Source organism: Osmerus mordax, chromosome 27 (assembly GCF_038355195.1).
Source record: "Osmerus mordax isolate fOsmMor3 chromosome 27, fOsmMor3.pri, whole genome shotgun sequence".
In the NCBI taxonomy this organism is placed as follows: domain Eukaryota; kingdom Metazoa; phylum Chordata; class Actinopteri; order Osmeriformes; family Osmeridae; genus Osmerus; species Osmerus mordax.
The window spans coordinates 7,994,180-8,015,046 of record NC_090076.1 but is presented as its reverse complement, the minus strand read 5'-3'; the positions used below and the strand labels follow the sequence as shown (position 1 = coordinate 8,015,046).

General features: G+C 48.2%; 1 protein-coding gene across 3 annotated transcripts; it reads left to right on the top strand.

Annotated features, from left to right (window-relative positions):
* Positions 1–440: 440 nt before the first annotated feature.
* On the top strand, positions 441–20,608 carry LOC136936653 (guanine nucleotide-binding protein subunit alpha-11). Of its 3 annotated transcripts, XM_067230260.1 has the most exons (8): positions 441–717; positions 1,492–1,617; positions 9,362–9,546; positions 10,091–10,245; positions 11,208–11,336; positions 13,950–14,079; positions 14,800–14,953; positions 16,216–20,608. In XM_067230260.1, the coding sequence occupies exons 2-8, from the start codon at positions 1,497–1,499 to the stop codon at positions 16,404–16,406; spliced, it is 1,065 nt and encodes a 354-aa protein (XP_067086361.1). In that variant the 5' UTR covers positions 441–717; positions 1,492–1,496; the 3' UTR covers positions 16,407–20,608. The 3 variants fall into 3 exon arrangements, with proteins under 3 accessions (XP_067086361.1, XP_067086359.1, XP_067086360.1); XM_067230258.1 differs by having other exon boundaries at positions 441–1,617; XM_067230259.1 differs by lacking the exon at positions 11,208–11,336 and adding an exon at positions 10,572–10,700 and having other exon boundaries at positions 441–1,617.
* Positions 20,609–20,867: the final 259 nt, after the last annotated feature.

Genomic DNA, 20,867 nt, shown 5'->3' with positions numbered 1-20,867 from the left:
GTACATCCCTACACCACAGTAAGTGAATTTGTGAGCGAAGTAGTTGAAGACATTTGACAGGGGATGGGCGTTGTCCATTCAAATTTGTCCATTCTGTGGTTGTTGTCACGCCTCCAAACGGAGTGTGTGATGGCCGCTCTACCGAACTTGGTTCAACCAGTTTTTCTTAGTGTAAATCCCGCCCAGAAAATTGACTCGTTTTGGTTCAAAAGAGTAATTGGTCATCACGTGGTGAGGTCTAAATAGTGCGTTCAGCAGCCCTACATTGACTGCATTCAGTGCCAAACCGGCAAAACTGAGGGCCGGCTTTGACATCTAAACGAATGGTCACAGCCATTGGGTTTTAATCCTACCTCATGCTAGGTTTTTATTTGCCTTCCCGTTGTCAGTCACTGGTTCCCTACAGTTGCCAGCATCAACAGGGTAGTGTGTGTATCACACACCGGGGGCTGAAGAGGGTGACGCGCGATCACCAGGAAAAAATTAAAAGGGGCGATAAACGCACCAACAGAAAAGGCCCATTCGATGTCAGCTGGGTTTTTATTTGTTTTGGATGATTTGACATTTTCAACGTTTTCGGAGAATATTGGCTGTCGTGGTTGGAGCAAATGGGGCGTTTCGTTAGCTGCGTTAGCTAGCTAGCTGTCTATCAATGTGGCTAACATTAAACAGCCTGCCTAGCCAGTCTCACGGACTACCAGGCTAATAACTGGCCAGGTCAGTATTGCTTGCCAGAAAGGATCAGGCTAAAGTGTTTTTCCCCGCCGGAGGAGCTAACAACTTGTTGCACAAATTCTAGTTTGGGGTGTAACGTAATAAAACGAGCCTGCTGGTCATCTAGCACCAGCACTTTGGTCCGCTGGCTGATGGACAATTTGACAGGCGTTCATTGTCATTAACGGTAGTTAAAGCTTTTCAGTCCTGGTTTTGGGGCGGCTAGGCACAGCTAGCACGGAGGGCTGTACAGATGTTGTGGCACGCAACTTTGTCCTGTCATTTTTGGGACATACGCTGCTAGCAATGCAGCAGTAGATAAGTACACGACAGATTTAATACATTGGACAAGTGCCAGGGTTAGATACCCTAAAGAGCAGATCAATTGTTCAACAATAGCTTGCTAGCTAACTTGTAACGTTAGGGTTACTAGCTTTGGAAGCTTGTTAGCTGAGAATAATGACAGCCAGTCCGGACGACTGGCAATAAATATATTTGTGCTTTCTGGATTGTTGTTTGCGTTGTCCAGGTTTTCCCTTTCCCGGTTTGGTTGTAAATGTATGCAGCCAGGTAGTTCGCAAGATTTGCACGCAACCTGTCAGATATTTGAGTGACAGCTCGCGTCTGCAGGGTAGGCCAAACTTAGCCCCTGTAGCGTCGCTCAAGCGATTCTTTATTTTTTTTGATCGTCTTTGGCTAGCTTTTCATTTGGCAGTGTTTTTTTTGGTGTTTTCCCTATGTAAATCGGGCTTTTACATTTTGCGGTGATGACTTTAGAATCCATGATGGCTTGTTGCTTGAGTGAGGAGGCGAAGGAGTCAAAACGAATCAACGCTGAGATCGATAAGCAGCTTCGCCGAGACAAGAGAGATGCAAGGAGGGAGCTGAAACTGCTTCTGTTGGGTAAGGTACCTCGTTGCTCTGGTACATGCATTATCTTAAATGAAACAATGAGATTATATAATGGATTTAGCATGCAGGCCCACGAATACACACAGTTCACATTCATCAAAAAGACTGCTGCCCTATAATGATTCGATGCACTCCAAGCAAAGTGCCAGTAATAACACAAGAGAATAGTGGCAGATTCAGACCACCGTTTCATTTGACTGCACATGCAAACCTAAATTGTACACTATTAAAATTAAGTTTATTGTAATTCATATAACCTAGCCTAGCTGCAGTGTGTTAAGCGAATAGCTGCTGTCAAACATAGCTGGGTAGCTGTGCTAAGTGAGGAGGCTTGAGGAGTAGATTGATAGATTTGACTGAAGATGGTGGGTGTGTCTAGGAGTTCAGACCCATCGACTAGAAGTTACTGTTTGGAGCTTTCAAAGGGATTCTATGTTGATCTTGAGTTGCACATGTTAATTGGTTTATAGTGGTAATTAGATTTGTGAGCGAGCCTTACTTAAATGAATTAAAACGATAGGCCTTAATCTGGATAACCTGGATTATCAAACAAGATTTTGGTCAGGTAGTGTAGGAAGATATTAGGCTACTTGGCGAACCATAGTTTGACATGTGGTCACTATTTAGGACACCTGTTTTTCTACCTTACTCTGGTTCATACGTCAGTAAATTCATAATGGCCTTGTGACTCTCTTATTATTGTAAATTATTATTAAAGGGAGAATCCACAATGTCATCCGCTCCTATGGAATGCTTTCAGTTAGGTTTGATTCTGAAGTTGGAAGAGATCATGTATCTCAACTCCAAAACGCACAAATTACTTTTTTATTTAAGGATCAGTTCACGTTGAAGCTCTTTAGGACAGCGCAGTTGTGTTAACGTGGTGTTTGTTTCTTTAACCAGCGCCTCCTGTTTTAATCCAGGTGCAAACTTGCTTCCAGTCTTGCTCAGACTTTGTAATCAATTTAGTTTTGCAGCTGGTTTTCTGTGCGTGGCCTTGGCCCGAGTGCTGAACACAAGCTACTACACCTCTTACAGGGTCCTCAGACAACACCAGTAGCCTAAGCACTGCCACGATACAATTGGCCATTGTGTGGAGATCTCCGCTGAGAAGAAGGAAAAATAAAACTGAAAACATCTACAAGATTAGCCTTCACTGGGAGTTTGCTTGATGGCTGTCCTAAAGTGAAATTTCCTGGGAGTTGAAATGTGATAGTAATTTGGGCCTAATGTGATTAAGCCTACCAGCTGATGCAACTGTGGTAGTGGGCCTGCTGGAGGAGGGAGGGAGGGAGGGAGGGAAGGAAGAGAGGGAGGGAAGGAGGGAAGGAAGAGAGGGAGGGAGGGAAGAGAGGGAGGGAAGGCCGTGCGTGTCGGCCTAGCCTGTTAGCAGAACGCTGTGTCCTGAAGAGTCAGTCATCTGTGCCTTTTCCACAAACATCCTGATCTCCTGTCTCCCCTCCAGGAACACCCCGATCAATGCTTCCTGCATCTGAGAGATCTGAGATTAAACTGGTTTAATCGTATTTTTTAATATTTTTTATAAATATTTTTTTTTAATCATTGTTACACTGTGCCGGGTGAAATGCAGAGCATTGATTGGCTACTGAAACTACTGAAATGCTGTCTGAACTGTGCACTCCTTACCCACAGTTTCACTGTCTTTAATATGTAAATGTGGCGGTGTTTTACTTCCTGGTGGGTGTTGGTTGTATCCAGTAAACCAAGTCCTAATTATCCCTTGCCCTGGTGATGACACCTTGAACACACGCTCAGTCTAGGCCAGTGTGCGCAGGAAAAACATACTCAATTCTAAGCCAATATTTACCTTGACAAAACATGGCGTTTAATTCCTTTTTGTTTTGCACGCTTGCTGCCTCTCTTGCCTAATACATATATTACAAGCTGGGCTTTGTTGAGATGCTCACCACAAGGTCAGGTGGTGTGGATTGTGTGTTTGGTTTTCGGCACACCCAAAGATCTCCGATGTAGCTCGCGCTCAAGATGTTTTCCCTGCGACAAACATGCTAGCCCTTTGTTACTGCACCTTCACCCGGACACCCACAGTACATCGGTACATCCGCTGACTAAACACTTGTCAGCTTACCCCGTTTCCTAGAAAATCTTCGGCGGGGCTGTTCGGGGCATCTGACCTATCATTTGGTTTATGTTGCCTCGCTGTCAATTATTTAGTCGAATCAATGTTATATAGCCTAGACCGACATGCGGCTATGGGTTTTCCCATCCACTCCAGCTACACCATGTGCGTTAGATTTGCGTGTAGCCACAGTTGGCTCTCACTTGCAATGATTCATATCCCCATCTTTCCTCTAATTTACATTTACATTTAGTCATTTAGCAGACGTTCTTATCCAGAGCGACTTACAGTAAGTACAGGGACATTCCCCCGAGGCAAGTAGGGTGAAGTGCCTTGCCCAAGGACACAACGTCAGTTTGCATGACCGGGAATCGAACTGGCAACCTTCGGATTACTAGCCCGATTCCCTCACCGCTCAGCCACCTGACTTCCCTGGGATAGTTCCACCCTCTAATGGGTGGAGCTATCTGTCACACATCATTTGGACCGGAAATAAATCAATTTCACCTGATCATCTAGACATTTATAGCTGTGAATGAGCTGGTGAAATTAGCAGTGCGCCTTTTGCGATGGAAGCTGTTGCCTCGCCCCACACCAAGCTCTAAAAGGCTTTTGAGACGTTACACTTTGACCCCATGGGCCCGTTCATTCGCAAGACTGCTTGGACGATCCTTTCTGGCTGGTCCTGGTGGAACAATCTGGTGGTTTTTGCTTTCGGTTTCAGTCTTGATCTGCACGGCTTTGCTTGTCGACAAATCCACACGCCTGAATTGGGGATGACATTGCATCCAGGGATTTCTCAAGAGTCCGCCTGTTTTCTTAGAAGAGCCACACGCCCACGCACCACACACAGGGCTGTGACTCGCAGGACACTTTGACTGAGGTGACCGCATGTGATGACGCCCTCAGGTGCCCCTGTGTGCACGGGGTCTGCGAGGTTCGAACCCAGAACGGATCCCCCAACTTCTCGCTGTCTGCAGACGGTGGTCTGGTCCTGGACCCAAACCTATCTTCTCTCTACTGCGTGTGTGTGTACCCACTAGATACACTCACTAAATGTATAGATACAGAAAGTTAAGAGGAAGGAGAATTGTTTTCCTTCTAGAGGTGTATCAGGGAGTCAGGTGGCTGAGCGGTGAGGGAATCGGGCTAGTAATCCGAAGGTTGCCAGTTCGATTCCCGGTCATGCCAACTGACGTTGTGTCCTTGGGCAAGGCACTTCACCCTACTTGCCTCGGGGGAATGTCACTGTACTTACTGTAAGTCGCTCTGGATAAGAGCGTCTGCTAAATGACTAAATGTAATGTAATGTAAATGTGTATCGTCATTCACCGCCAACACCTCCGTGCCGCCATTCTTGTTGACTGACTGGTGCTACGCGAGACAAAGGCTGCGTTTTGCATGTGGGGTCTGGCATGCAAATCGGTGGGAAGCCACAGGATTTCCATGCGCCACAGAGCGCTTTCCAGGAGCCTCGTAAAGGTGAACCGCCAGGCTAGACCGCCAAAGCGAGCGGATTGATATATTTAAAACTTGTCGGCTGATTTGCGCTAACGTGTCGAAGCGTCGAAGTTGTGGATCGGTCGACCGTGTCAGTGTAGCGACACTCGTGGTTCTAACCTTATCTGTTCTGTTGGTTGAGCAAACACCATCTAATGTTGACACACCCAGAGTTTCGGCAGTTATGTGACAGTCTGTGCCTGTGGAGAGCTTTAACCCCCCCCCCCCCCCCCCCCCCCGTCACTCCCAAGCATGTCAGCAGTAACAATGTGCTGATGTGCGGAGGGGGGATTCGAACCTGCAACCTCTTGCTCGGCTCACCATCAGGATCAGCAGGATATTGCTCTGTAGTAATGTCCCCATACGAGGCTGGATCTCAGGAGGCGGCCTAGCCTGTGTTGGAGGGAGGATTTGGGGGGTGACGATGGCTGTTCCGGGGTGTTATGATACACAAGCAAGGCCTCTGCACCGAGGGCGACAAGCATGAAGACTGACCTACAAAGTCAGACTCCGTGATGTGTGTTTAAGTCTTGAGGTTTCAGCTTCAGAGCAGCCGGTATAAAATAAATCTTTAGAAATTGTGTGGGTGAATACCTTTTTAGATACAGCAAAAATCTGAGGAAAAGTGAGAAGTTACACTTTTAATAATAATTGGATTACTCCCAAGGAAGGGTTGAAAACTCCAGAACTTCTCCCAGTGTGGAATATTGGACAAGTGCAGTACAGGGGTTTAGATTAGATGGGAACCAAAATAGGCAAAATGATTAAATGGATATTGAAGTCCTGTAGAAGGGAAAAGAATTCAGAGAATGTTTTCCGAACTGGAATCGAGAATTTGTCGCTGTAGAGATGGATGTTCGGTCAGCCTCCACACACAAACACACAGACCTCTCCTTCCATCACAGTCAGGAAACCCACTACTGAACCTACAATTCAGGTGCAGAGAGGCAGGCAGGCAGGCAGGCAGAGAGACAGATCTACCTAGATTGTCCTTCTTTATTGTTCAAAGGAAAACCTGTGAAAAAAAATCTTAACAACACAGTGGATATTCTTGGCTGGAGGAGGCGCCGTGGCAACAGGTGGTGAGGGAGCCCGTGTGCAGCCTACACAGCCTGCCCGGTCTTCTGTGTGTAAGAACAGGAAGCAGGCTGAGCCGGGCTCCGCACCCAACACACAGGCAGGGGGGGGGAGGGGAGGTGGGGGTCCATCTTGTGACAGGGTCACGGGAAATTAATGAAGGAAGAATTTAATGTCTGTGGACTGGGCTAGCGGGCTTGTCCACCATCACAGCGCCCCCCGGGGGGCGAAACGCACAAACGCACATCCCTCCGAGCGGCGCGGAGGTGGGGTCTCTCTCCGGAGCGACTCGCCGCCGCACCTGGAGAAGCCGCAAGACCGAGCGCTCTGGCCTGTGTCTCTGCTGAGCTGGCGTTTCCGCACAGCAGATAGAGAATCATTTACAAAAAAGGGGGCCTAGCTCCTCTACTTTGTCACACCGGGTGCCCTGAGGGGGCGAGAGAGAGAGCGGGAGAAGGCGAGGAGAGCAGGAGAGAGAGGGAAGGAAACCGACGGCTCGCTCAGGTTGCCGTCCACATTTTCATTCGGAGACGACACACCTCCGGTCACCGGCCCGGCTAAAATGGAAATGTGTTTATAATGTTTTTATTAGTTTGGTCGTTCTAAGCAGGGCTAGTGGTTGTTAAGAATGATCCAGAAAAGACCAGGGTGTGTGTGGTTCGTTTCCCCTTTGCCGGACTGTACCATTTTAACCGGTAAGAGTTAAAGGTAGAGGTAAGAGTTGTTTACCGATGTCGGTTGGGTCAAGAGCAGGATCAAAACATGCAACGGTTTCGTCAGTTGAATGACGCACACACTAGGGCTGCGTCTTTCGGGGATGGGCCCAGTTGTCTGTCGGTATTCTCCTGGAGAAACGATGAGTTGCCATGGAGGAGTTGCCATGGAAACCAACATGCCCACCCACACACCCCCTCTCTCGCGCGCACACACACACACATGCGCGCGCCTCCCCCAAGCTATAGCCTGCCCGTATACCAACGTAATGTGTTTTTCCGTGAAGGACAGGATAGCGCTGTGCCACCACGGATCGTTTCTTCCAAGGTGGGGTAGACCCTAACCGAGCTGGTTGTGTGTTTGTCGATGGGTTTCCTGGAAAATTCTGGAACCCCTCTGGCTGCCTGCATTGATTTCTCATGACTGACCCAGTGCTTGCCTGTGACTGCACGCACAGACACACACACACACAAACACAGAGTATACACACATACATACTGTACCTGATATGGCAATAATGACCTTGTGTCCTTGCCCCCCCTCCCCCGTGTCGGGGCTTCCTCCAGGGCTGATGGACGTCTCTCCTCTTTGTTCCTTCAGAGGAAGACAATGAGAGCCCTCTCTCCAGGGCCGTGTCTGGCCCTCGCTTAATTGTGGCCTCCGCTTATTGATGTCGGACTGAAGGAAACTCTCTCAGTCTTGCCTGACCTCCTTTTCAGAGCTAGTCTCTTGAGGGGGGGGAGGGAGGGAGGGGGTGGGTGTATAGGCACTCATCCATGCAGTTTCAGCAAGAAAAGTAGCACTGATATGCTTAGCCATCACACAGACTAGATGGATGTCTGCTTTCCAGCCCTCTTCTTGTGATCCCCCACAGACAGACAAAGACGTGTGTGTTGTGACGACCCCTAGAGTAGATCAGACCCAGTACACGATGCAGGATGAGATGCAGCTCGGCCCTCGGAAAAGACACGCTCAAGACTCTATCGGGAGCGACCTAGCACAAAGCTTTTTTCGAAGCGTGTCACTTTAATTCCAGAATGTGTAGGCGGCACTTTTTGGAACGTGAGCGTCGTCCGAACGTACAGTAGGTCCCTCCCTCCCCTCCGCTCTACCTCTCTGTAGGTTGTCTAGGTTTAAAAGAAGGCAGGCGTCTCACAGCAGGCAGGTCCACAGCGACGGGGGAAAACACGCGTTACGCAACGTTTCATGCAGCTCCCTGCCCTGGCATGTGTGCCAAGGCTGGAGAGCAAACACAGAGAGCGGATAGTACTCAGCCCAGGGAGGGAGGAGGGAGGAGGGAGGAGGGAGGAGGGGGTAGGGTGAGAGGAGGACAAGGAAAGGGTACTGACCGGAAAAGGGTTCAGGAAGTTCCAGAATCATGGACAGGTAGTGCCATCCAGCCGTTTTGGCGTGGGTATTTAAGGGTGGGTGGAGAGTAATCCATTTGACGTTTCCCTTGATTGTTACTGCTGTATGTGTGTGGTCCGAAGCATCTGGAAATGCAAAAGTCATGCTGGAAAGGCCGGGGATCGAAGAGCCTGCTCCCTATCTCTCCCTGACTGTACCATGGTAGAACCTGACTAAGGTTTCAAAACATGTGGGGGCTAGGCTGAGGCTACTTTTCAAGCGTTTTCCATTGTCATACAGGAAATTAACACGATAAAGTACTCCATAATGTCTAATGGTCCAAGACTAGACACAGCTAACCACAAGTAGTGGCCAAGACTAGACACAGCTTACCACAAGTATTGCCCAAGCCTAGACACAGATAACCGCTAGTATTGTCCAAGACTAGACACAGCTAACCACTAGTATTGTCCAAGACTAGACACAGTTAACCGCTAGTATTGTCCAAGACTAGACACAGCTAACTGCTCGTATTGTCCAAGACTAGACACAGCTAACCGCTCGTATTGTCCAAGACTATACACAGCTAACCGCTAGTATTGTCCAAGACTAGACACAGCTAACCGCTAGTATTGTCCAAGCCTAGACACAGCTAACTGCTCGTATTGTCCAAGCCTAGACACAGCTAACTGCTCGTATTGTCCAAGACTAGACAGCTAACCGCTCGTATTGAGTGACTGAGCGGTTAGAGAATCGGGCTAGTAATCAGAAGGTCGCTGGTTCGATTCCCGGCCGTGTCTAATGACGTGTCCTTGGGCAAGGCACTTCACTCTACTTGCCTCGGGGGGAATGTCCCTGTACTTACTGTAAGTCGCTATGGATAAGAGCGTCTGCTAAATGACTAAATGTAAATGTAGTATTGTCCAAGCCTAGACACAGCTAACCAGTAGTATTGTCCAAGCCTAGACACAGCTAACCAGTAGTATTACCCTAACTCAGGCACGGGTGAGAGTGGCAAGAGCACCTTCATCAAGCAGATGCGCATCATCCATGGGACGGGCTATACGGACGAGGACAAGCGCAGCTTCACCAAGCTGGTCTACCAGAACATCTTCACCTCCATGCAGTCCATGATCCGCGCCACCGAGAACCTCAACATCCAGTTCAAGTACGAACAGAACAAGGTGAGCGTACCAGCTTAAGCTGTCAATTTTTGAACCAAAAAATAAATAATTTTTTTTGATTACCCCTCCCCCCCCCCCCCCCCCCCCCCACATAAGAGGGTTACTAACCTTTTATCGTACTGCCTTGAATTGTCTGAATTCCCTTCCTTTCTGGCAGGCAAGGCAATCTCGGCGCCCGATTGTCCAGTCAAAGCTTATACGTTCGCATCATCAAATGCAAACCATATTCAAACAGACCGTAAAACCGGTTGTAAACCAAGCCATAAAATTATAATGGACTGCTTCTCCAATATACTCAGTCCAGGAGCTTAGGGCAGGGCACATGCTGAAACGAGGCCTCTTTTGAATTTGGAAACTGGATCAGGACGGTCTCAAGACAGGGTCTCATGCATCGTCCGGGAAACGACGAAGCATAGCTGGCTTATTTCAGCGAGTCTTTGCGATTTCAGCGAGTGAACAAAATAACGCAGCTTGTGGTTAACGCATTTAAACGTCACATTTTGAGCTGTTCTCCTGTTCCCCTGCCCCCCCCTGCTGTCTCTAGCCCAACGCACTGCTGGTGCGCGAGGTGGACGTGGAGAAGGTGTCCTCGTTCGACCAGCCCTACATCAGTGCAATAAAGATGCTCTGGACAGACCCTGGCATCCAGGAAGCCTACGACCGCAGGAGGGAATACCAGCTGTCCGACTCCACCAAATAGTACGTACACCCAGACACGTGGAGAGAGAGAGGGGCCAAAAACCAACTTCGGACTCTCCAATGTCTTTGAGCTAACCCATGAAACTGTACCTTAATGCACCGACGTGATATCTTGTATGAAAGGAGTATAGCTCAACAACAGCAATGTCTGCGTTTTAAATGTACAGGTCGTCGTGCTAGCTCAATTGTAAATGTGTTAGGGTCTTGATTAGCTTGAAACTGCTGTCCGTGTGTGTGTGTGATTGTGTGTGTGTGTGTGTGATTGTGTGATTGTCCAGCATCTAGCATGGGTGTCACCTGTACCCCCCCTCCCCTTCATTCCACAGTTACCTTAGTGATTTAGAGCGCATAGCGACTGCGGGGTACGTGCCCACGCAGCAGGACGTGCTGCGGGTTCGAGTCCCCACTACCGGCATCATTGAGTACCCTTTTGACCTGGAGACTATAATCTTCAGGTACTGGTGTGAGGCTCCGCCCCCTTGCCGCCGCTGCCCTCTTCGACGCCGCTGTCTCCCGGCCACATCCGCTCTGCACAGAGCCCTGACGGCACGCTGTATGAGACGACAGACTAGAACACACACACACACACACAACTGTAACCGAGCTCCGGGTTCTAGAACATGGATTGTTCCATTTGGGGGTCCATTCCGAGGGGGGATGAGGTTTGTAAAGATCAGACGATTGTTCACATCGAGTCTCATAAAGCTGCCGTCAGGGACTGTACTAACCTTCTGAGAGAGACGCGGGGGCAACCCACCTCCAGAGCCCTCAGGAACGAGCTCTCCTGTTAGGGCCCACAGCACCTCCAGAGCCCTCAGGAACGAGCTCTCCTGCTAGGGCCCACAGGACTTCTTCCAGGGGGGTTACCAGCTGACATGCTTTACTCTCTCTCTTTCTCTCTCTCTCTCTCTCTCTCTCTTCCTCCCTCTCTTGTTGTCATCCCTGTCTCTCCCTGTCTCCAGCTACCTTAGTGATCTGGAGCGTATCGCCGAGTCGTCCTACCTGCCGACCCAGCAGGATGTGCTCAGGGTTCGCATCCCCACCACAGGGATTATAGAGTACCCTTTCGACTTGCAAAGCATCATTTTCAGGTAGAAGAGAACTTCTCTTTGACTAACTCCCCCCCCCACCCACCCACCCCCAGTGTGTCCTCCCCCTCCCGTCTCTGTCCATGTGAACCGTTTGTTGTGATGACAGAAACCATGTCGCCGACCCTCAGCCCCAGACGGCTCCCGGATTGGCTGGCAGCTCGATTCGACGGCGTTCTGAAGTGAACCGGGCAGATCTGACATTTCTCCCAGTGTGTGTGTTTTTTCCGCAACGAGAAACGATGGCGTTCTGTAGACTCGGGCCCTTTTTTGCTAGACGCGGTTCAAAACTAGACAGCAAAGCAGATCGGCGGTGTGCGTGTGGTTATTCAAGACCAGGAGAGAGAGGGAGAGAGAGAGAGAGAGAGAGAGGGAGGGAGAGAGAGAGGGAGGGAGGGAGAGAGGGAGGGAGGGAGGGGGATGAGTAGGAGGAGGACGGAGGAGGCGAGCTCCCAGGACCAGGCACGGGGAGGGAAAATCCCGCTCATGTCGCCAGGATGCAGCACACAGCGCCTGTCGTTTTCCTGCAGAGAGAGAGAGAGAGAGGGGGAGAAAGGGAGGGAGGAATCCGAGGGAGAGAGGGAGAGAGAGGGAGCCTGGGGAACGAGAGTGCGATTTACAAAAGAGTGCCGATCGATAGGAAGCAAGTGTGTCACCCCTCCTACGCTCGGCGGCTCTACAAATAACTGGCGGCTCACAGGAAGGTTGGACTGGAGAGGACCCCAGCGCTCCGCAGCTGCTGAACCCGCTAGGTGACCCGGGGTGTGAATCACTGCTTGCTCCCAGGCATCCACCTCCACCGCAGACACGTTCTCGTGTTCTAGAGAGAACGTACGGAGAACCCCGCGAAAGGAACATGGCAGCTAGAGGGAACGAGGGGATTGTGGCCTTCCGTTTTGGAAAGAGACTTTGTGATGCTGGAGGTTTTCTCTTAATGACAGACTACAGGCTGTGTGTGTGTGTGTGTGTGTGTGAGGTGGCTGGCTGCCTGGGAGACAGCTGTAGACGACAGCCCCTTTCACAGAGCACGTCTCCCATCAGCTCTGTCCTCCTAATTGCCTTTTTGAAGTAGTAGAAGGCGTCGTCTCTTTGGGGTCTTCCCGCCCCAGGAGCCGCCTGTCCTGGAAACCAGGTCACTCGTCCCTGCTGGAGGAAGAGGGACCTGGGCTGACAGATTTATTTCACGCAGGCAAAACCAGGAGGACCCTCCCCCCCCGCCCTCATCAGGACCCCCTTTGCTGTGTAGAGGGAGAGGCAGGAAGTGGCTGGATGTAGATGGATGCTCTGAGGGGAAGAGACACCTCACGATGTCTGCTTCTCTTTGCGTGATCTTGCAGAAATGTGCCTTTTTTTTTTTTCGACGGTTCCTGGGCGTGGTCGACGGTCATTTTTTGGGGGGTCCAGTCTGCGAGGATAGGGCTGGAGGTCAAAGTTGACTGATGATCCCAGATGAGATGTGTGTGTGTGTGTGGCCCGAGCAGAGTGGACGCTAGCTGGCCTGGTCTGAAGTCCGTCAGAAGAGAGCCTCTCCTCTTTACGTCTTCGCAAACCGTTTTTCCTCTCATCCTCCTCCTCCATCATCCACTTCCCCTGAGACCCAGTCCCATCCGCTGCCCCTCTTCCCCTGAGACCCAGTCCCATCCACTGCCCCTGAGTCCCAATCCCATCCACTGCCCCTCTTCCCCTGAGACCCAGTCCCATCCACTGCCCCTCAACGCCAGCCCAGATGCAGCCCTGGGAGTTGATTCCGGTTTTAGGATGTCGTCAGCCCTGGCACCCCTCACGGCTGCTCTCCTCTAGGTCCTCTGCTTTCCCCCACGAGGCCGAACGTGTCAAGGATCAGGCCCTTCCAGCACACCTGCATCCACTTAGTAGGGAAGGGAAAGTCTGGTTCCTGTTTTCTTGTTGGGTTCAGCTTGGCGTGTTTCGTCTCCCCCCCCCCCCCCCCCCGTGCTGTCTCTGATTCACGCTTGGGGCTTTTTCCTGTCATGTTGACTGGGATTTGGTGCCTTGGTGTGTAAGAAGCGCCCAGGCCAAACAGGAAGTAGGCAGGATGTTGCATCGGCCGTATGATGGGTCAGATAAAAGGGCAGTTGTATGCGGTTCCGCCTGCAATCCTTGTGTACAAGTTGCAGTAACAGCGCAGGACATTTAGTCATGGGTTTCGATTGGTGTTTTGAGCTGTAAATGTGCAAATGAACATTTGCGTTCCTTCCTTCTCTCTCCCTTTCATGCTGCCTCGAGCCAAACGCTTCTACGCACTGATGCTTTCTACGTCTCCAGGCAGACAGGATGGACGTCAATCTGAACGCACCATGAATTACTCAATTGTTTGCCCGTTTTTCGGCTTGTATAACCATTTAGATTCTTGGAGAGCCACGATCTGGGGTTGTCCTTAGGCACGGTCTGAGAAGATTGACTCCTCGTCTTGTCTGCCTGTGGTGTGGGTGCGGGTTGCATTGCATCGCCGGATGTTTCCCTAGGAGTTCCACTGTAGTTTATGTAATCCCCAGTTCCCTTGTTAAGAAATGGAACAACACCGTATAGGTGGCAGATGAGTGTTAAACCTGAGTCTTTAGCCCCTCCCTCTTCCTGCATGGTCATCTCTCCTCCCAGGATGGTGGATGTGGGGGGTCAGAGGTCGGAGAGGAGGAAGTGGATCCACTGCTTCGAGAACGTCACCTCCATCATGTTCCTGGTGGCGCTGAGCGAGTACGACCAGGTCCTGGTGGAGTCTGACAACGAGGTGACACACACACACACAGAGACTCTCTCACACACACACACACACACGGAGACGCAGACACGGAGACGCACACACAGAGACGCACACACAGAGACGCACTTTCCGTCTTGTTTGTGTTGAAAGTTTTCAAGATGTATTTCCCTAAGCAGAGAGCTAGTTTCTTGGTTTCTAGCAACCCTTTGACAGATGAAATTAGGCATAATAAGATAAGCCTGTTCATGTTCGCTCCAGGACAACAAACATTCCGGTTTGTCATATGACAGGGTTTTATAAAGTGGGCCTAGCTGCCAGGATAAGTCGGGATATTCTGCATCTCCCTGCTCACATCAGAGAGCTAGTTAGGATCTCGAGACCAGAGTCGAGACACCTCATTCTCTCTGCACACTTGATTTAGCTTGCCCAGCACACGTGAATTAACAACCTGCCTCTAAAAGTGCAAATCTACAGTTCACCAAATGCACTCTGTATGACCTCGTCTTCTCTCTGTCTCTCTCTCTCTGTCTCTCGTGCTCTCTCTTTCTGTATTTCCTCTCTCTCTCTCTCTCTCTCTCTCTCTCTCTCTCTCTCTCTCTCTCTCTCTCTCTCTCTCTCTCTCTCTCTCTCTCTCTCTCTCTCTCATGCTCTCTCTCTCGTGCTCTCTCTCTCTCTCTCTCTCTCTCATGCTCTCTCTCTCTCGTGCTCTCTCTCTCTCTCTCTCCCCCTCCCTTCCTGACCGGACAGAACCGGATGGAGGAGAGCAAGGCTCTGTTTCGGACCATCATCACGTATCCCTGGTTTCAGAACTCCTCTGTGATTCTCTTCCTCAACAAGAAAGACCTCCTTGAGGAGAAGATCATCTACTCTCATCTGGTGGACTACTTCCCTGAGTTTGATGGTAAGTCCTTGGACTATCCCAAAACCTTCAAAAAAAAATTTGGGGAACCAAGGCATTATTACACCAATATTTAAACATGGAGACCGGCTCAATACCGATAATTATAGAGGCGTCTGTGTAAGTAGCAACATTGGAAAAATATTCAGCGGTAGTATTAATGCCAAAATACTGACCTTTTTTGATGAAGACCATTTGAATCTGTGAGCATTTACATTTAGTCATTTAGCAGACGCTCTTATCCAAAGCGACTTACAGTAAGTACAGGGACATTCTCCCCAAGGCAAGTAGGGTGAAGTGCCTTGCCCAAGGACACAACGTCATTTAGCACGGCCGGGAATCGAACTGGCAACCTTCAGATTACTAGCCCAATTTCCCTAACCACTCAGAATCAAATCAAATGTATTTGTATAGCCCTTTTTACACGCAAGCATGTCACAGAGGGCTTCACATACGCCCATAGAACTGCCCCTCAACCAACCTAAACCCTCAAGCCACCTGACTCCGCGAGCATGGTGTGTGTCCTCAATTTGAACACTGGGGAAGGTTTGGAGATGTGTGGGCTGAATGTGTTGTTGCTGTGGTAATGTGAGTGCACAGGGACATCTAGTGGCAGGAAGGTGTACTTGCAACCAAGTACGCAGAAATGCGTCAGTGGGTCAGGTGGCTGAGCGGTTAGGGAATCGGCCTAGTAATCAGAAGGTTGCGGGTTCGATTCCCCGGCTGTGAAAAATGACGTTGTGTCCTTGTGCAAGGCACTTCACCCTACTTGCCTCGGGGGAATGTCCCCGTACTTACTGTAAGTCGCTCTGGATAAGAGCGTCTGCTAAATGACTAAATGTAAATGCGATTGGTTCAAACGAGTTCCGAGACCTGGCATCAACGCATAGACTGAATGACCATTGTTGTTGATTTGTGTGAAAAAAGTATTTTGCTCAGGTTCAGATCAGAGTTGTTACAGTATTATACATGCACTCAGACGTTGGGTATTCTGGAATCGCTTTATGTTGTAAAATCATGTGTCTTACCTTATTTAGTCATTTAGCAGACGCTTTTATCCAGAGCGACTTACAGTAAGTACAGGGACATTCCCCCGAAGGCAAGTAGGGTGAAGTGCCTTGCCCAAGGACACAACGTCAGTTGGCATGACCGGGAATCGAACTGGCAACCTTCGGATTACTAGCCTGACTCCCTCACCGCTCAGCCACCTGACTCCTTATACGTGTGTGTTTCCATACACATCTGTGTGTTTGTGTGTGTTGTAGGTCCCCAGAGAGATGCTCAGGCTGGCCGGGAGTTCATCCTGAAGATGTTCGTGGACCTGAACCCCGACAGCGACAAGATCATCTACTCCCACTTCACCTGCGCCACGGACACCGAGAACATCCGCTTCGTGTTCGCCGCCGTCAAGGACACCATCCTGCAGCTCAACCTGAAGGAGTACAACCTGGTCTGAGGAGGAGAGGAGGGGAGGGGGTACAACTTGGTCTGAGGAGGGGAGGAACCCTGGGCCGCAGACAGCACAGAGTGCACAAGCACACAACAAACACACACACTGGCATATATATACATATATATGTGTATATATATACATATATATATATAGAGAAATCTACGTACAAGGCACTACAGTCCACACACGCGCACACACGCACTCAACATACCCACACACCGTCCAACACCTTTCATCCAGCCCCCATCATCCAGCCCCCATCATCTTCTAGCCTCTTGTTCTTTTATTGTTTTTGACGGGTTGGGTGAGTTGTTGTTTTTTCTCCATCCCCTGTCCCTCCCCGTAGACCCTCCTGCCCTCTCCCTGGCCTTCTGACAGCCCACCTGACCAGGGGCTGCCCTGCCTCTGCCTGTCCCCAGACCTGGCCCTGACCAGTCTGACAGGAAGAGGGGGAGGGAGGCGGAGGGCCGATTGGCAGGGCGTCGCTGGTGCGCCAGGAGTGAGACCCTTGGGGGTGGGCAGCTTTGATCCTGGTGGGTTTTAATTGGAAGGAGAGACGAGCTGGAGGGAAGCCAGACTGTCCCGCCTCCTCTGCACGCCTCTGGTCTGCGGGTCAGGGTGGGGGGCTGTGGCCCTGCCACGCCGCAAGGGATTTTGGGTAATTATTTGGGTGTACAGCACTACAGAGTATGTCAGCGGCCGCGGCGAGCAACGTGACTCTCCAGGGGGGCGGAGGGCGGAGCTGTTTCCTCACCTCACCCCAGCGTCGAGTCACTTTGGTGAATGTAACTGTGTTTGAGCGTCAATCAAGTGGAACCTCACACAAAAGGAGGCAGGAAAAGAAGTAGGCCCCATATTTATCTGCGTTTATGAAAGATGTTTTTTTCATTCATCGATTACGTTGCCGTTTTCGGAATTCCTATGTAAATTGAATCTAAATGTTCTCCAGAATGAACAAGATGGAATCTTTCCGATTTGCAACGTTTCCCAGAGTCCCGATGGTTCTTCTGCTTATCTCCTCCTCCGTCCTCCTCACATTGGTATTTCAATATGAACTCAGAAGACGCAGACGACACGTCTCTGGATCTCATTCGATGTTATCTGTTGCTGTTAAGACTTGCCAAATTAAAAAAATATCTGTTTTTGTTTTCTGTAAATACAATCAAGTTAGCGGTTTTCCGACGCTCCTCCCTAAATCTGCAGATATGACGAACAATCCGACGCGTTTGAAGAAGAAAAAAAGGATGGATCACTGAAGCCAAATGTGTACGTTTGTGTGCTGTTTAGTAGTAATTTCTTTTAAAATATCGGTTCACATACTGCTTAGCAATCAGTTTTACATTTAATTTTGCCACTCATAATTTTCTAATGAATTACAAGATTTATTTTGTACTGTGATTCTGTAGCTTCTTCTTTGTTTTCTTTGAAGGAAAAACGTGATAAATGTGTTTTGAAGATGACAGAAATGTAATATTATAGAGCAATAGTTCGTGATTAATTGCTGCCGGCTGGCCCAAGTCACAAAATGGCCCAGCAGTTCTTAATGAGTGATCGGATATATTATTTTCTAATATTTTGAAACGGGCAAAGTAAACAGAAGTATATATTTGTTCAAACTAATTTATGGATCAGATTCATGGGTGATTTTAATAGTCTGGACGTCTTTCTGTTATCTCCCGTTAAGGAGAGATTCTGCACTGCTGGTAGGGGGAGGAGAAAAACAGTCATGGGCTGATATTTTTATTTTACTGTATATGTAGTTATATCAGTTATGAATTTGCTTGAGAATGGAAAAGATGAGTTTTTATTTAAGGGTGTTGCTTTATGCAAATGAAGGAAAAAGAAAACAGACAAAAAAATATATCAGTGGTTACATTTTTACTGGTCTATGCTTGCATTTTGTAATTCAAGGACTTCTGTTGGGTCTTGGTTATAATCCCATACTTTGTCTCCTGCTTGATAGTTATTCTTAAGATTCCAAAGCTCACAATATGTCATAATTTTTTGTGTATGTAATTCAGGTGGGTTGTCATAACTTCATAACAAGGGCTACTACTAGCTAAATTTGATATGGAATGAAAGTACTTTGTGCGTGACAAAAGGAGCAAAAAGGTGCAATTCTAGCGAGTGTTGAATCAGGAAACTGGGGTGTGTTGAGGTTGGGCCGGAAGCTTTAGTCTGGGGTTAGAGAATATAGGCGCACAGGTTCGAAGGCCAGTCGGGTGTGCAGGCACGCATACATTTTTGGATGATTTGAATTTGTGAGCAGTCCGCTTTGAGACGAGAAATATGGAATCTTTAGACTCCCTTGTTTCCAGAATGGTTTACCTGTGCACTCCCCAACATTTATTTCAAAGCACAGGATCGGTTAGACATGTCAACACCAGTCGTATTAAATCCTTTCGAATCCATGCAGATGCCACCTCTGTGATGGGGCTGTAAGACTATTAATGCAACATAAGTAGAGGTTAGCTCATCCATATGCCACAGTCCATCTCTAGTGTCCCAGGTACCCTACCAGCCTGCCAGTCATCTCATCCACGATGTCCTCGTCCACTTGGTTCTACTTTGCGGTCAGTAACGGTTGTGTTTCCATCCCCTGGTCAGGAAGGTTTCCATGGTAGACCACCTCATGGTCTTAGATAAAAGACAGGGAGGGCTTGATTCTTTTTAATTGTAGTGGAGTTATTGTAAAAATAAAACAACAAAAAAACTAAAACAGCTAGATATTTACTCTGCATATCGTGTGTGGCTGGTGGATAAAACGTAATGCCAAAAGGGATGGAGACGGGTGTTTGATGGTCGATGGTTGCTCGGCTGAAAGACAGACCTGCCAAGGAAGATGTATTTGGCTGGTGTCTTTATGTCCTGTATATAGGGCCTGTGGGCTATGGAGAGCGACTCGTAACATAAGGTCCCCCCCCCCCCCCCCCCCCCCGTAAACACTACAACATACAACAGTGGCTGTTGAGAGTATTGTCCACACTCTGGCATTTACACCAGTACAGCATTGATTGTCTACAGGATGCACTACCGAGGACAGGCCCGTAGATCTAAGAGCATGGCCTGTTCCCTCCCATCTTCCGCAAAGGTCCCTTGCGTTGAAATGAAGCCTGTTTTTCAAAAAACTTCAGCTTTATTTATTCGATATATATTGCTTGCTAACTGAAGGTACTGAGAAAACATTGAATGGATGGACGGTTGATAATGGTGTTCTAGAATGTCCACGGTTGATAATGGTGTTCTAGAATGTCCACGGTTGATAATGGTGTTCTAGAATGCCCACGGTTGATAATGGTGTTCTAAAATGTCCACGGTTGATAATGGTGTTCTAGAATGTCCACGGTTGATAATGGTGTTCTAGAATGTCCACTGTCCTCTTAACAATTCTGTCATTCTGTTCCTGGATCAATGCACTGAACCTAACCCTGTGGCAATGGACAGCCCTGCATTCATGCAACTTACATTTCGATTCAAGCTACTATGAGACGTGTATACACTTTTGATGGTAAATGCTTGAGGTCCATTCTAATGCAATGGATGCATAGAAATATAGAAGCTATATTTGCATCTTTTTTTGTTTGTTTATTTAGATTTGTTTTTAAGGCTGACATTACCTGAACACATGTATTTAGGACCACTTATGATTTATTTTAAATAAGAGGTTGAAATAAACATTGTGTAGTGATGTATACATTGAAAGTAATGCATTTTGTTTTTTGTTTCTTTTTTTAAGTAAACCAAATGTAAATTCTGTACAATAATGAGTGTGCCAATCCTCTTTCTTTGTAGAGACTCTTAACAAGTGCCAATGTTGTGAAAATCATAAAAAGGACTTGTGTATTTCATGGTCCAATTTTTAAAACAAATAAACACTAAGTATGTGATTACGATATATAAATGAAAAAAGGACAATTTTATTCTGTATTTAAAATTTATGAACTGCTGTTTTTAAAAAGATATGTCATTTTAATTGCATGCGTTTGTTTAGGTGGGGAGGAAGGGTAGGTGGGTGAAAATTGTATTAATGCAAAGCCCTCTTGCAGGGGTCCTAATGGTAATTGATTTACAGTATTTTAGCCATATTTCTCTTTTGTATGTTTCATTTCAACCACTGTTGCCTGAACCTCATTCAAACATGAAATGGATTTCATAGCCTTCTACTTTGAATATCTTTTCTGTTTTAAATTGGAATAAAATTTGTTCCTATACTGTCTTGTCTGACTTATTTCCATTTTGCTCTGATACCACCATTTTTTCCAAGTGCATGCAAGAATGCCCAACTAATGGATGTCCTAGTCATAAATGGGCAGTTACCGATATCCATAAGAAAGATATATCGATTATCTTAGATCACACTGATCAGTTTTGAGGTTTTGGGTCGAATTATAAAGTGCCTCACTGTTCCACGAGAGGCGCTAGCTACTTTGTTCCAGGATTAGTACGGCGATGGTACATGTACAA

Coding starts and splice junctions, on each gene's coding strand:
- LOC136936653 (XM_067230258.1), top strand. CDS start 1,482: ATGACTTTAGAATCCATGATGGCTTGTTGCTTGAGTGAGGAGGCGAAG. Junction 9,547..10,090: donor TCAAGTACGAACAGAACAAG/GTGAGCGTACCA, acceptor TGCTGTCTCTAG/CCCAACGCACTGCTGGTGCG. Junction 10,246..11,207: donor CTGTCCGACTCCACCAAATA/GTACGTACACCC, acceptor CCCTGTCTCCAG/CTACCTTAGTGATCTGGAGC.